Source organism: Taeniopygia guttata, chromosome 3, assembly GCF_048771995.1.
Source record: "Taeniopygia guttata chromosome 3, bTaeGut7.mat, whole genome shotgun sequence".
In the NCBI taxonomy this organism is placed as follows: Eukaryota; Metazoa; Chordata; class Aves; order Passeriformes; family Estrildidae; genus Taeniopygia; species Taeniopygia guttata.
The window spans coordinates 47730805-47744699 of record NC_133027.1 but is presented as its reverse complement, the minus strand read 5'-3'; the positions used below and the strand labels follow the sequence as shown (position 1 = coordinate 47744699).

The 13895-nt window shown below is 43.9% G+C and overlaps 1 protein-coding gene across 1 annotated transcript in view; it reads left to right on the top strand.

The window, feature by feature from the left end:
- Positions 1–11311: 11311 nt before the first annotated feature.
- The window catches only part of LOC140683524 (uncharacterized), a 127575-nt gene continuing 124991 nt past the window's right edge, over positions 11312–13895 (top strand). The window contains exon 1 of the mRNA XM_072926121.1: positions 11312–11538. Within this exon, the coding sequence (XP_072782222.1) occupies positions 11312–11538 (227 nt within the window). The remainder of the gene's footprint in view (positions 11539–13895) is intronic.

The following is a 13895-nucleotide window of genomic DNA, read 5'->3' as shown; positions in this document are numbered from 1 at the left end:
AGGGTGGAGGCTGTTAAACCTCTCCTGGCAGCCTTTCCAGGGATAATAATGAGCAATGCCAGCTGTCTGAGGAGATTCCAAATTCAGTTTCCTATTGCAGCCCCAAAGACACCCCTTTCACTCTCCAGCCTGTAAGAAGTGAGGAAGGCCAGAGGACTAGCAAGTCCATTCTTCTTCTAGTACTGCAAGGGGAGCACACAACATTCATTTGGAATGTGTCTTTTCTCTTTGCATTGCAGAGATAAAGAATGTGACCAGTGCAGTACTGGGAATGCTCTGTGTGAGCTGGCAAAGACTGGTCTGATGTTAATAATTGTCCCCAGTCTTGGGAAATAGGAGAGAGAGATTTCTATAGGATTACCCATTAGTTTTATATGATGTATTTTGCTGGAATCGCCTGGAGAACATGTTATCTGGGCTTTAGAGAGTGAGACTTTGAAACTGTGATTAGAGTATAATTAAGCTGATTGATAGAAATATTGGGTTTGGAAGGAGTGGGAGGAATGTTCCTCCCCAAGGAAGACATTCTGGTGATATAACACATTAAAATGTGATCTTAGGTGGCTGGATGAATGCTCACGTGTGTGGAAATCAATCAGCACGCCTCTTCAGCCTGAGAAGGGTCTGCTGCTAGGAGCACCACTCCTGCTATAGTAGGACTCAGCTCTCCAGAACAACAATGTGTCTTCGCTGCCTTTCCCTAACAAATGCACTGAAGTGAGGCTGGACCTTGCAGTACCTGCAGTCCTGATCCCTGCATGCATAAGTAGCCATAAGACCACAAACACAGCAGCACTAACTCCTGTGCATAAATAGTGCACCAGGCCTTTGACTATTGAATATGGGAGTCTATGTCTCTGCTAGCATTGGCTCTGATTTCAATAAATGGAGATGATCTGCCCTTTTCCTCTCCTGCAGGTTTTTAGTGATCTCCCACAACTTAAGAACTAATGTTTTTAATGCCATGTCCAGACTCAGCAATAGTTTGTCTGTATGCATCCTCCAAATCTGCCTTGCAGATTTGATTACTTAAAGCATCATTCATTTCCTGAACTAAACCGGCTCTGCTATCTGGTGCCATTCTAATACCACCCTGAACGGAAATGTAATTTAGTTGTATATTTAGTGACTTCTAGATACTGCGCACATCTCTTTGGTGCAAAAAAATCTTCTTCCTGTCTGTGAAATGTGCCATGTAAATCCATTGTCTTAAGAGATAGAAAAGTGTGAGTTATAAACCCATAAACTGATATGACCATGCATTCTAACTGGATACAAGGTCTTAGACAAAATGCCAGAGGTATTTCTTATTGATACTTGTTGTGGGCCAGGATTTTCTATACTCTCTCCTGGGCTTTGTGGAGTTACTGCAATAAAATCCATCAAAGCCAGGGTTTGGTTTGGTCATTCCTAATAATTGGGTGTTAGTTCCAGACCCACACCAGAGCTGGGGCTTCACCTTTTGGCAGGAAGGTTTTTGCATGTTGTCCTGTTTTGTTGTTCTCAGGCAGAGACTCCTCTGTTTCAGGCAAACATACAATTTGTGTCTCTTCATTCAAATAAAAAAATATATGGGTAAAAAGTAATAGGAACACTATATAACAACATATTGCCCTTGGCTCTCCCTGTCTCACATGCTGTTTACTCACTAGGGCTTTGGAAAGAAGCTGCCTTCTTCAAAACAACAGTGCACCAAAAACACTGATGCATTTTGCTAGGAGGTCTGCTTACTATTGTTGGCAACTTGGGCACGCTGAGGCACAAGACATCTCCCTGCTGGGAGTGGCAGGTTTGTTGCCAGGCAGCATGGCATGCACAGGTTTTGGGATTAGCCATGCTCAAAGATATGGCTTCCTCATCTGGAAACCTGAGGCCAGGAGCTGTGGTGGTCCTTGCAGAGGAATCACCCGCCACCACCAATGCACTGTTGGGAGGTTTCTCTCTTCTCTGCTGGTCAGCTGCTCAGCTTTTGTAAATTTGGGCCATTTTTGCTTCTCTTCAAATTGAGTTTCAGACAAAAGTTGCACTCAAAAATGTTCCATACCTCTCCTCCTGGAGCACCGCCAACAATGACACTTTCTCAACAAGCTCACTAAGGAACTTCTCCCAGGATGATGGGGGTATTTTCAATGGGATGGAAATTCATCTTATCCTGCCTCTTATCCTGCATATCACTTCAGCAACAGCATGTGCAACACCGAGGTCGCTGTTGGAGGGGTAGAAATGCTTTGTACAAGGGCACCTATACCATGCTCCCCACAGTGTGCCACTGTTTCTGTTTCAGCTGTGCTCTGCTTCCAAACTGATTCATAAAGTTTCTCTGACTATAACAAGTGACCTCATATATGAAGATATTTACATGCAGATTTAAGACTAGGTCCCATTTTTCAAAGCTGATTTGTGCAGGTAGTTGTCTGTATCTTATTTTCTTCCAACAGGCCTTAAACACAGAAAAGATGCCATAAAGTGCTTGTATTCCAAAGCACACACCTCTGAAATGTGAAACTATGAATTCTCGGAATTTTTTAACTTGAATATTTGTCATCAAAGACAGCCTGAGTTTCCATGTTTCTGGTTAACAGATCATTTGAAAGTATCTGTACACACTGAACAGGATCAGTCTGTGCTCTGCCTAGCTCTGTGGGGCAGGCTCTGTGCAATCAATCCAGAAAGGCACAGGCTGCAAAAAGCAAGCCAAAGTGAAGGAATAAAAATGAAGACAAATTGGGGACCCACTGAGCAAGGCAAAGAAGCTCAACTGCACCGAGCTAACCTATTACACGCTGGAATTGGCCGATTCTGCACACAGTGCGGCGGCTCTGCTTTTTTCAGTTTGATGCTGAATTCGCTGCGACAGAATAAACTCAGATCAGCCCAAACCGTATTTGCAAATCAGCTTTTCTCCTCATAGCCCAGCTCTGTGGGCACCCCAGTGCTGGCAGCTCTGGCCTCCCCTACCTTTCTCCCCCACAGCTGGGCTGCTTTGTGAGCAGGCAGACAGCTGCTCCTCAGGGAGAAGCGCCGTCAGGATAAATATTTGAGCAGGGCAGCTAATCCTGCATGTCAGGAGACATGTGAATGTCCACTGAGGCTTGTACAGTTCTCAAAGGGTTTCCATTATTAGTTATAGGAGGAAATAGTAAAGCAGCTTCCCAAACTCCTGAACTATTTACATATGTAATTTGTGTGCCAGCTGAAAAACATTCCTGATGGAAATGAAAATAATGTCCTAGGCAATGTCCTACCCAAACCTTCCTTGAGGGTAAGGCATGGGAGAGACACAAAAAAAGAGTTGTATTTTTCCCCAAGCCATCAGTTGGGGCTTTTTTAAAATTTTATTTTATTCTCAGTACATAATTTATTAACCTTTAAAAAAAATCCCACATAAATACTAATGCATTCACATTGCTATATCCAGATTTATTTTGGCACTGAAACACAAACTCATGTCTTTGGTCTACAGGAAAAGTATATGATGCTCTCTACAGACCCAGAAACACACATAAGTTGTAGGGCAGTGGCCAGACCTGGTGCCCATTTTTCATGCCAACTGTCTCAGGAAGTGAAACAGCTTAGAGAGGGGAAGGAAGGCTGCGCCTGCTCCTCTCCCTGCTGGTGGCATCATCTCCACTTCTTTCTCTTCATGAATGAAAAAGGTCACCACCACATCCCTCATCCTGCATACAAGGAACTGCTCCAAATTTCAGGGCTGAACGGATTTACTCCTTCATTTGACAGGCACTTTAAAAATAGCAGGACTTGGGGAACTAGTGGTGGAAAGTCCAAAGAACAAATGCTGGGTGGGCACAGCAGATGTGGGCACACCAGGGTCCAGGGCTCACAAAGATGGTAACAGCCCATGTTCAGATGCTTGAATGGGAAGATTTTGGAAAGGGCATAAAAGAGTTCTTGTCCCAACACTCGGGCTGTCTTTCAGGGTGTACAAAGCAATGAATTATCTGAGAGGAAAAAACCCCATACCTCTTTATGACAAGGGTATGGAAATGAAGGGTATGAGATTTTTTCATTTTTCTACTTAAAAATCTCACCTCAGTGTATTTGTATCAAAGCACAAAATATATGGGAAACTCAGTTTAAGCATTCACACTTGGGTTTCTTTCATTTTCCTTTAGAGAAAAAACATCAAAATCTATAAACATTCAATCAAAACCCCACATCAACTCAAAAGAAAGATTGCAGGCTTGCCCAACTTGCAGGAAAAGGCAGCTGAATTGTGTTGGGTTGGCCCCCTCAACAATTCAGTTACATGGTTATCCTTCCTCTTGCATGCCTACTGCAGAATTCCCTGTAAATCACCAGGGGAAAAGCAAACAAACACCTCTGTTGCACAACTGTGTCCATTTTTTTTTTATTTCAATGCTTCAGTCCAAATAATGTGTTCACCATCACCACCAGGATGAAAGAGAAGAGATGGTAGGAAGGAATCAGCAGGTGACTTGCCCAAGTCTTATTTGCCATGTGGGTGGAAGGGGAAGGATAGGAAAAAAAACCATGAAGGAGTTAAGGCAGAAGTCTCCTGGTGAATGATTGCACCTGAATCAAGCATTTCCAACCCAGAAAAGCCCACAGGACAGTTCAAACAAGAGAATTATGTGTCTGGGATCCAAGGTTTTCAGTACTGTTTTGCTTAAAGGATTATTTCATTTTTATTTTCTATAAATGTGTCCTATTGATAGCTACAAAACTCTCCATATCTATTCTGCAAAAGTTGCACCTCAAAGATGTCACCTTATGGTTTTTTGTTTCATTAAAATTCTGTCTCCTCACATGGTGGGGGACACAGTGCTGACTCCAAGTGGGACAATGCAGTGGCAGAAAGCAAAACCAGGGAAATCTAAACAGAAGAGAGAAAAAGAAGGTTTAGTGCTGCTGGAACCAGATCATTCATAAGGCAGGTGTCCCCTCATCACTGCTCTGGTGTCCTGCCTAGGAGACCTCAGCTATGACTGAGGGATACAGGCAGTGCACCTAATATCACATCCTGCCATTCCTGCTGACCAGTTACCAGAGGAAGGATACCCTGGAGTACCTGAGCAGACACCCAGGAGGCTTCTGAATAAACCAGGCATGGCTAATTAGGAAAAAGGAAGAAATCCTTCCCAATGTAATTTAAAGCAAGAAAGATATTAGTGTTTTCTTTTATATATTCTCAAAAATGCATCTATCCGTCTACCCCTCGCCTTTTTAGATCTCGTTCAGACCACCTTAAATTCACTGGAGAAATGCTCAGTCTTGCATTAGGTACAGCCCTGCCATCTGTCAGATTTTTTTTTTAATGAAGCGCTTGTTTAATATTGGGGAAAAAATTGCAGCAGTGGCTTGGTTTTTTATTTCAGTCAAATACATGTTTGCTCTCCTAAATGAGTTCAGAAACAAGCAGTAACCCTGACATTTCCTGGGGAATCCAGTTCTTCCAGGACCTTATCCAGACATCCCAAGGTTGGACTCCTGCCTCAGAGCCTGTCTTGCCAAAACTATAAACCAGCTTCAGAGATGGCAACATCCCTCCTCTGTGGGCATCTTCATGCATGAAAAGGAAAAGGTTCATTTTAAGGGAAAAAGGTTGGGGTTTTTTATCATAAGACTAACAGGTCATGTATGTTTATCTGTGCTCCAGAGAGACTCTCTGAGGAAAGACTACCAAGGTACCAAAAGACCCTTTATCTAAAGAAAGAGAAGGATAAGAAGACACAACAAAGGGAACCTCAAGCCAGACAAATTCTTGTATTTAATAGAATGAACTACAACACAATATATGGAGGCATGTGGCAGTTCTCTGCCTTTGTTTTAGGTGAGATTCCCTTAAGTGTCCTCCAATGGGGTCAGGTACATGTCAACTAGGAACCCTTTCTGTTTCTGGAGAACCACAGGTACTTTCATGGTGCAGATCATTTCTTCAAATGGACACTTATCTTCAGACTGAAATGAATGGCATTTATTTGAGTACCTCTGTAACTTTTTGTCTCTGGTGACCATGCTGGGATCTTGGGGCGACATCTGATGAGACAAGTGTGAGTTTTCTGTCTAGGCATCTCTCTGGCACAACTACTTGAATGAAATTATTTTTTTAGGTGACCAGGTATGGTGTAAAACTTGATGTTTAGACACGCTCAGATGACCCCACAGTCCCTTCTGGCCTTTTCTCTGCGTTTCTGGGGCTGGCACCACAGGAGAGCCATTAGCGTGGTATAGGCAGTCAGGACCAGCCCATGATCCCCATGACTTTGAAAAGTGCTTTTGGTTCTCTGCATCATATGAGGGGCAATGAGAGAGGATGGCCCTTTGGCAGCACCCAGAGTGAAGTCACAGAAGAAATCAGCCACCAACAAGCATCAACCTGGCAGCTCTGCCCAGCACAGCACCCTCTACCAGCTTCTTCCTTTCAATATGAAGAGGGCTTCAACAAAAAAAAATAAAATCAAAGGAGACTCACTAGAGCACCTCTGAGCATGGAGGATTCATTCATTGTCACTGCTCTGATTCACTGTTCTGAAGATGTTGAATATGCTCACATTACTCATTCACTCTGAACAGAAGAAATTAATGCTCTGGCTTCTGTTTCCACATACTTAAGCTACATTCAACAGAAAAAAAAAAAAACAGAAAAAAAAACAGAAAAAAAAAAAAAAAGTCCCAAGTGGTTTTTGTTGAGACACCCAGGTAAGGTTAGATAAACTGGCAACTAGATTTTTTTCTTATGAAAATATGAAAGGTGGTATTTAGTAACTGCTTATTTAAGATGCTGTTGCAACTGCAGACAATGGCAGATGTTCCCTGAAGTATGGTGTTTGGAAGTGGGATATTAAGGACAGTTGCTGTATTTGGGTAGGGAGCTTGCATTGTTCCTCCAATAGTCTTGTCCAGTTTCACACAGAAACTCTTACTGCTGTGTCAAAACACAGGCAAATTTCCTCTCTGAAAGCCATCAAGCAGATAAAGGAAACAACTGCAAATAATGCTGTGGAGTTTCTATACTGACACAGAAACACAACAGAAAAAAGCTCATATCCAATCTGTACTTGTGAGGTTTTCCCACCCTCCAGAAGTTCTTCCCCACAGCGGACTCAGACTAACTCTAAACCCTTCAGAGGACTTACTCCTGCCCCAACTGCAGCTGGATCCTGACAAAAACAGTGGAGAACCAAGGCAAAAATGCTTCCCTGAGTCATGTATCCTTTTCAAGGCAAGGTCACAGTGTGCTGGGAGACAGCCTGGGGTGCACACGCATGGCTGAGCGGCACTGCCTGACACCCAGCCTGTGTTTGGCAGCAGCAGGAAGGTGACATTAAGTGCACTGAGAACTCATGCTCCAGACCTTTGCCATGGGCTAATGCACTCCCACAGACATGGCCCAGAGGATGTAATTGCAGTGGTACAGAAGGGTAAAGCTCAGCTGTCAATTAAAATCTCAGCAAAGTCTCACTTAGCATCCACGTTGCTCATACACATGTATGGGCAGCCTGAACTTTGGCCAGATGGAGAGGAGGCTGGAGGGGAGGACAAAAAGGCACCACTTCAGTCAGGGTGGTCGCACCATCTAAATTTAGCAGCTCATGTATGGATTGTAACACCTCAGCTCCATGCACAGCCCACGTAGTCTTCAGGCATCTTCAAAGCAATGAACCAAGCTTAACTTTTCCTCAGTGATGCTGGACTCCCAGCTGCTCACACTCTCCCAGACAGTCAGGGCTCAGCATGGGTCTGGCACCCTTTGCAGTAGTTAGGGCACAGACACTGATCCAGTTCTGGGGGGAAGTGAATTTACTAGTACAGATACAAGCAGTGCTGTGCCAGCAGCCCTCAGGGACAGGTAATGATCTCTGCTCTGTTTTATTATAGTGGAGAGACATCCTCTAGGTCTAAAATGTACCTGGTCATTTTTCCATGTACCTTCTGCTAACAGGATCCAGAGTGCAGTTGCCTATTATTAATTAAATCAGGAAATTATTATCATTAAAATCACTTTATTCAATCAGTTTGATAGTCATCTGGCAGTTGCCAACTTTTGTCTTCAACTGCACATTGAGACTGTGTCTATGTGACTGCCAGCCTTTTGTAGGTCTCTTGAAAACCCCAAGTACAAGTTCAAAATGTCTACCTGAGGTCCTGCAAACAGAGTTGCCATGGCATGGAAATCTAGCCCAGCAGAATATCTTTTCTTGCCTTTCCAAAGGTGATAAATCATTCAGAGCATCCAACGGATACTTCTTTAAAACAAACTGGGCTTAAAGAAAACCTGGTTTGTCCCTCTCTCTTAAAACAACAACTTGAGACCTAAAATCAGTAGTCACATAAGAAAAGGGGGAGGCCAGTGGCATGAGAGGCCTGATAGGATCTGAAACCTGTGTAAGCCTGTCCTGAAGTCAGAGCAAATCCCCAGCAACCAGTGTTGCTGCTGGTGGCTAGAGCAGCCTCAGCACAGCAGTGCCTCAGCTCTCCCTTTGCCTTCTGCAGATATCTGTCACAGTAGTGATTATTGCTGTTGAAAATGCCTGCCTTTATTCACCTTCCTTCCTTTCCTTCTGACAGCATAAACTACTGCACTCAGAAAGTAAACAGCTTTTGCAGTTCTCCTGAATATCAGCGCTGCTATAAAATGTTTAGAAAAAATGCACACAATGCAGAAAATAATACTGAACAGCAGTTGTTATTATTTTCATCATGTCACAGGAGTGTCTAATATTTAACTGGTATTACAAGCTGAGAGTACCTTCCCTCCAGGACCCCAGGCCTCAGTTCTCCAAAGACTTCAGGATGTGCTTTCATCTGACCAGTGAAGTTGCACAGAGGGACTATTTGATCTGCATAAAGGTTTATGCCTAAGTATTTAGAGTTGGAGCCTGACTTGATGAGCACAGAAAATTGGAGTAAACTACGAGGAGTAGTAGATCAGTTCAATCTTGACTGCATGAAATCAAAGCTGAGGCACTCAGCAGTACCAAAAGCCATTTAGGACGGGTAACTTCTGACCCTTTGAGAGAGAAATGCAGAAGTTCTTCTTAAATGCTCAAACTAATTGAGTCCAATCAAGGCCTGAGGCATACAAACAACTTCAGCTCCATCAAGTTGCTCACATTATGCATCCAGATGTCCATTGATGAAAAAAGGGAGGTAACAAAGGGAATCCCTCCTGATTTAGGCCCTGTCACTTGACCTATTATTTAAAATCTCTGAGATCTTTATATTCAACCTCACCCAACACAGCACTTTATTTTGAGCCAGATAGTTCCAGAACTGAGTGCAGAAGCTTCCTACTGACCTACAGCATTTCTGTCTGCAGACTGTCCACTCTGGATTTGAGGAACCCCTTCTGTGTAAACAAGTCCAATGCATATCCCCAGCCTGCTTGAATCTGAAGTTCAACTGCTTGACTACCTTGTTCCTTTTAAATAATGACCCTTTATGTTTTCTCTGAATGTATCCGAAACATTTATTTGTAGGCTATAAGGAACTCCCACATTCATCTTCTCTTGTGCAGGTACAGGACTTGTATCTTCGTCTATATTGGCCTTCTCCTTTTCTCTATCAGCTTTTTTATCTTCTTTTTGTATTTCGGCTCACACACAATCTCTGATGGAGCTCCTGCTAGTGTCAGTTCCAGGGAACAACACTGTGCAGGGTGAGGGGCTCCCTTTGGTCCAGGTTCCCTCAGCCACCAATTCTCACAAGTGACTCCTTGTTCCCAGCATGGATCACGCACATCAGCAGCCCAACAAAATAAGGGATTAACTAATCTGCAGTTTATCTCCAGGTGCTGTGCTTTTTCCTCTAAATGATCTCTTTCCTTATAAAGGATGGGAGGTAAGAAAGGAGGAGGGCCATATTTTCTTTGGTTGGGTTTTTGTTGTCCCTCCTTTTACTTAGGACATGTCAGTAATTTAGAAACCCTCTAGTGGAATGCTCTTGTTCACAGTCAGAGTCAGAGCAACACGTATTGGAAAAACTATAACAGAACAAAAGCTTATACTGATTTTCTACAAACTCAACTTCCATCCCCAGCCAAGACTAGCTGCTACCCAGCAGCCCAAAGCAGAAGTACTCCATGGGATGGCCTGAGTGCCTTCGTCCCCATTGTCAACCCCTGACACCCTCAGCGCAGGCTGGCCTTGGCCAGAGACGGTGCTTACAAAGGAGCTGGTCACTGCTTTGTGGGCTGAGATTTTTTAAGCTGCCTGTTGATTATGTAAGCCAGCCTTTCCTGAAATTGAGTGAGAAACTGCAGGTTTAATAAAAGAAAAGAAGGAGAAGTGATGAACCAGGCCAACATGGGTGCCTGTATGCCCAGCAGCCACAAGGGAGGCTGTTCAGGGTGTCTCTCCACTGGCCATGGCCACTTGGAGATCAGGGCTTTGACCTGATTGTCTCCTGGTTTTGCCCAGGCTCTTGTAGACAGCTGCCTTGGTGAGGCTGGCAGGAGACTAAGAGCCCTTTTTCCTGAGGCTGTCTGCTTTGTCTAAGTGTGGGTGGCAACACACGCTGTTTCACAATCATAATTCTCCTTTACAGAAGGACAGGAGGGGAGTTTGGGCTGAATTTTGTAGTGGGGAAAGACTGAATGTTTCACAGTCCCCTTTGTGTCCTGCCAAGGTCTTATACATCAAAGAAATCCTCATTTCTGCAGAAAGTAGAATATCTGGTGAGAGTTAGGAGAGAGTAATTGCCCCACACCCAGCAGCAAGTCCAGCAGACCCTGAATTTCTCACCACATGGGTTATTAGTGCCATTTTGGAAGTGTCAAGCTGTGAAGAAGCCTATATCCCAATAATCAGGGAAAAAAACCCACAGAAAATGTGAAAGTGGCTTTGCTGTGGTATTCCTGGACAGCTACAGCTCTGAGAGGCAACCACTGAAGATTTCTTTTTATAGCAACGACAGTTCTAGTGTCACCTAATGGGGATTGAGAATTTGGGTCATAAGCTGGAGCTTTTGCAAAGGGACTTTTCCAACAGCGGCTCTGCTCTGTGTGCATCGGCAGGTGGAAGCAGCCAAGGCAGCGCTGGGCCAGGCAAACCCTGCCTTTCCCTGCCACTCTGAAGCACGGTGTCTCGGCAGCCGAAACTCCCAGAGGGACGATTTCTCCATCGCACGGGGAGCATTTGCAGCACCGGGCCGGGAAGGCTGGCAGCAGGATCGCTTCATGAAGGACGGGGCGGTGGCGCGGAAGGCCGCCCTGCGCTCCCCGCGGCGGGAACGCTTTCTTCCTAGGGAAAAGCGATTCGGCTGCTGCCTGAGCAGCTGATGGTTCACCCCGTGAGTGGCAGGGGGTGAAAATGTGCTTTTTACAGGGGTAATGGTGGGAGTGTGCCAACTCGCAGGCTGTCTGCCGGGCTCTGCCCACCTCCAGGCAGCCGGGCTGCTGGCAGGGAAGGGCCGGGAGAGGGCCGGGAAAGGGCCGGAGCCGCAGCGCCGGGAGCGGGGAGGAAGCTCCCCTCCCACACAGAGGTGCCCGGGACACAAACCAGGGCGTCACACAGCTGCCAGCGCCAAGCAGCAGCCAGGGCAATTTACGGAAAAGAAGTATGTGCTACCCTTGAATTAACAGTTTGTACTGTCAGAGGGAAGCAGGGAATTATTACGGTATTTGCCCCAGAGACATTTTTCAAAAGCTGAGTAAGTAAAGAGGAAGGCGTAAGCAAAATTTGTTGTGAAACAAGAAATATTAATAATGAATGAACACTTTCCAGAGTGGAAATAGGTTACTAAAACAGGCTTCTCCTCTGACCAGTGGCGACTTGGGAAAAGATTTAGACAGCCATGTGTTAATTTGGTTAAAAATAGAAATACATTTAATTCAAACAGAGCTGTAGTGTGCCACAGAAGCTACAGACAAGTCTCTACAGTGACCATCACTGGGGTTTCAAAAGAAAAAAAGTTTTGATACATAGGAGATATTTTGTGATATAAACCTCCTGGTTGTCCCTGTGGGCTTCTGGGGGACAGTCCTCTGTCCTCCCTCTTCCCAATAGCCGGACAGAAAAGGTCCAGGTTCTGCAGCAACAGGTGCCTTTCAGAAATCACATCAAACACCACAATGTTGCAGAAAAAATACACAGTAAAAAAAAACCAATTTCTTACATCTAAAAACTATCCAGATTTCATTCCATAACAATGCTGGGCCAAGGCCTGACCTCTGATCAAAATGAATGGGCAGCAGCTGGGCTACATACCCCAACCCACCTTTTCATCTGGGGTTGCAGGACACCAGCTCTCTGCCACAAAAGAACAACAAAACTCCACAATTTGCCTGGAAAAACTAAAGGTTTGGGCCCAGGGCCATAATTCCTTGGAGCATCAGCTGAGTATCCATAGCTGTCCCCAGCACAAGGAGTGCTGCCATGTTGACACACAGGGAAGAAAGAGCTCATCCTCCCAAATGTTAACTAATACTCCTAAATTAACACACTTAACAATCATGCCACAAATCTCAAAACTTATAAAGTTGTTTTGAAATGCACATAATTTTTAAAAATTAACCTTATTATTATTTTTCTGTTTACTGAATCTTTAGACTTCTGGTCCCTGAGGTTAGCTTTGCAGCCAAAGGGCTACAAACTTTTTCCAAAACTGAAAGCCAAGTTTGCCAAGGAATTGTTTAGTCACACAAACTGAGACTGTAAGGAAAAAACACCAAAGATCACAAGACTCCTGATAATTTTCTGGAATTGACATCACACATTATTTGTCGTGTAAACTTCTGGAGAACGATGGTTTCGAAATCCTCTGAAATGCTCTGGTTTTATGGAAACTCTTGAAGAACTAAATACTAGATTTCATTTTAATTTTTTATTTTATTTTTCATTTTTTCTTTTGGGTTTTTTTTTTGGGGGAAGGGATTTTTTTTGTTTGTTTGGTGGTGGGTATTTTTTGGTTTTTTTGGGAGAGGCTTTTTGGTGTGGGCTTTTTTTTTTACTAGTGTAGTACCCTGAAGTACTTCGAGTGTTTTTATACTTAATATTTCAGAATCTATCTAAGGGAGCATTCAGAAAGAAGCAGATTTCTGTCCATCCAGCTGGATTCAGCTGGGAAACATTCACTCCTCTCTTCAGCATATTCCCCAGTTCAGATTTTCTAATAACAGAAGAGAGAAGTAAATACTAAATTGGCTTCTTTTATTGAGCAACACGACAGACAGAAATGGAAATAAATGCATAATACATGAAAAATTAGTTTGTGAAATTTTGTCAGATTTTATAATTTATAATCCCACACACAGTTCTGTTAACCTGCCAGTGTGTTAACAGATACTTTAATAAAAAATGGAAAGCAGCAGAACATTGTATTACTTTGTCTTTTGTCTGTTTGTACTGTCAGTAAGATAGCAAAGACGAGTAGCTAGCTATCAGACTTTTCCAAAGTCTGATCATGTACAAATATATGGTGCCAGGCACAAAAAGAGGGATTTTTACAGCAATGGAGTTTCTGTGTCTGTGACCACAAGGTCTTTCTTGCTGGGGTGTGCTGAGAGAAAGGCAAAAGGATCCCAATGCCTTTCTGCATCCTGAAATTTCTGCCTGCAACCAGTGCCCTGGAACCTCAATAAAGCCACAACCACACCAGGTGTCTCCCCTCCTGCTTCCTCCCAAGCTTAGTAAATAAACTTCCTGCAGCACTTGCTAAAGTACAGACAAACACACTTCTCAGCAACATGACTGTGAAAGCTGCAGTCCCTCTTCTGCTCACCCGTCTGTGTGTAAGGACACTCAGTTAATGTGCCCAGCCTTAGCACTAAAATGAAATTGTGATTTTATCATAACACACTAGCTTGACAGTCTCTCACTAAAATAATGAAAAGCTCCACAATACCTGTCCTCCCAATCTCACATGGCACTTCCTCAAGGTTAAATAGCTCACACTGCACTCCTGCCTCCACTACT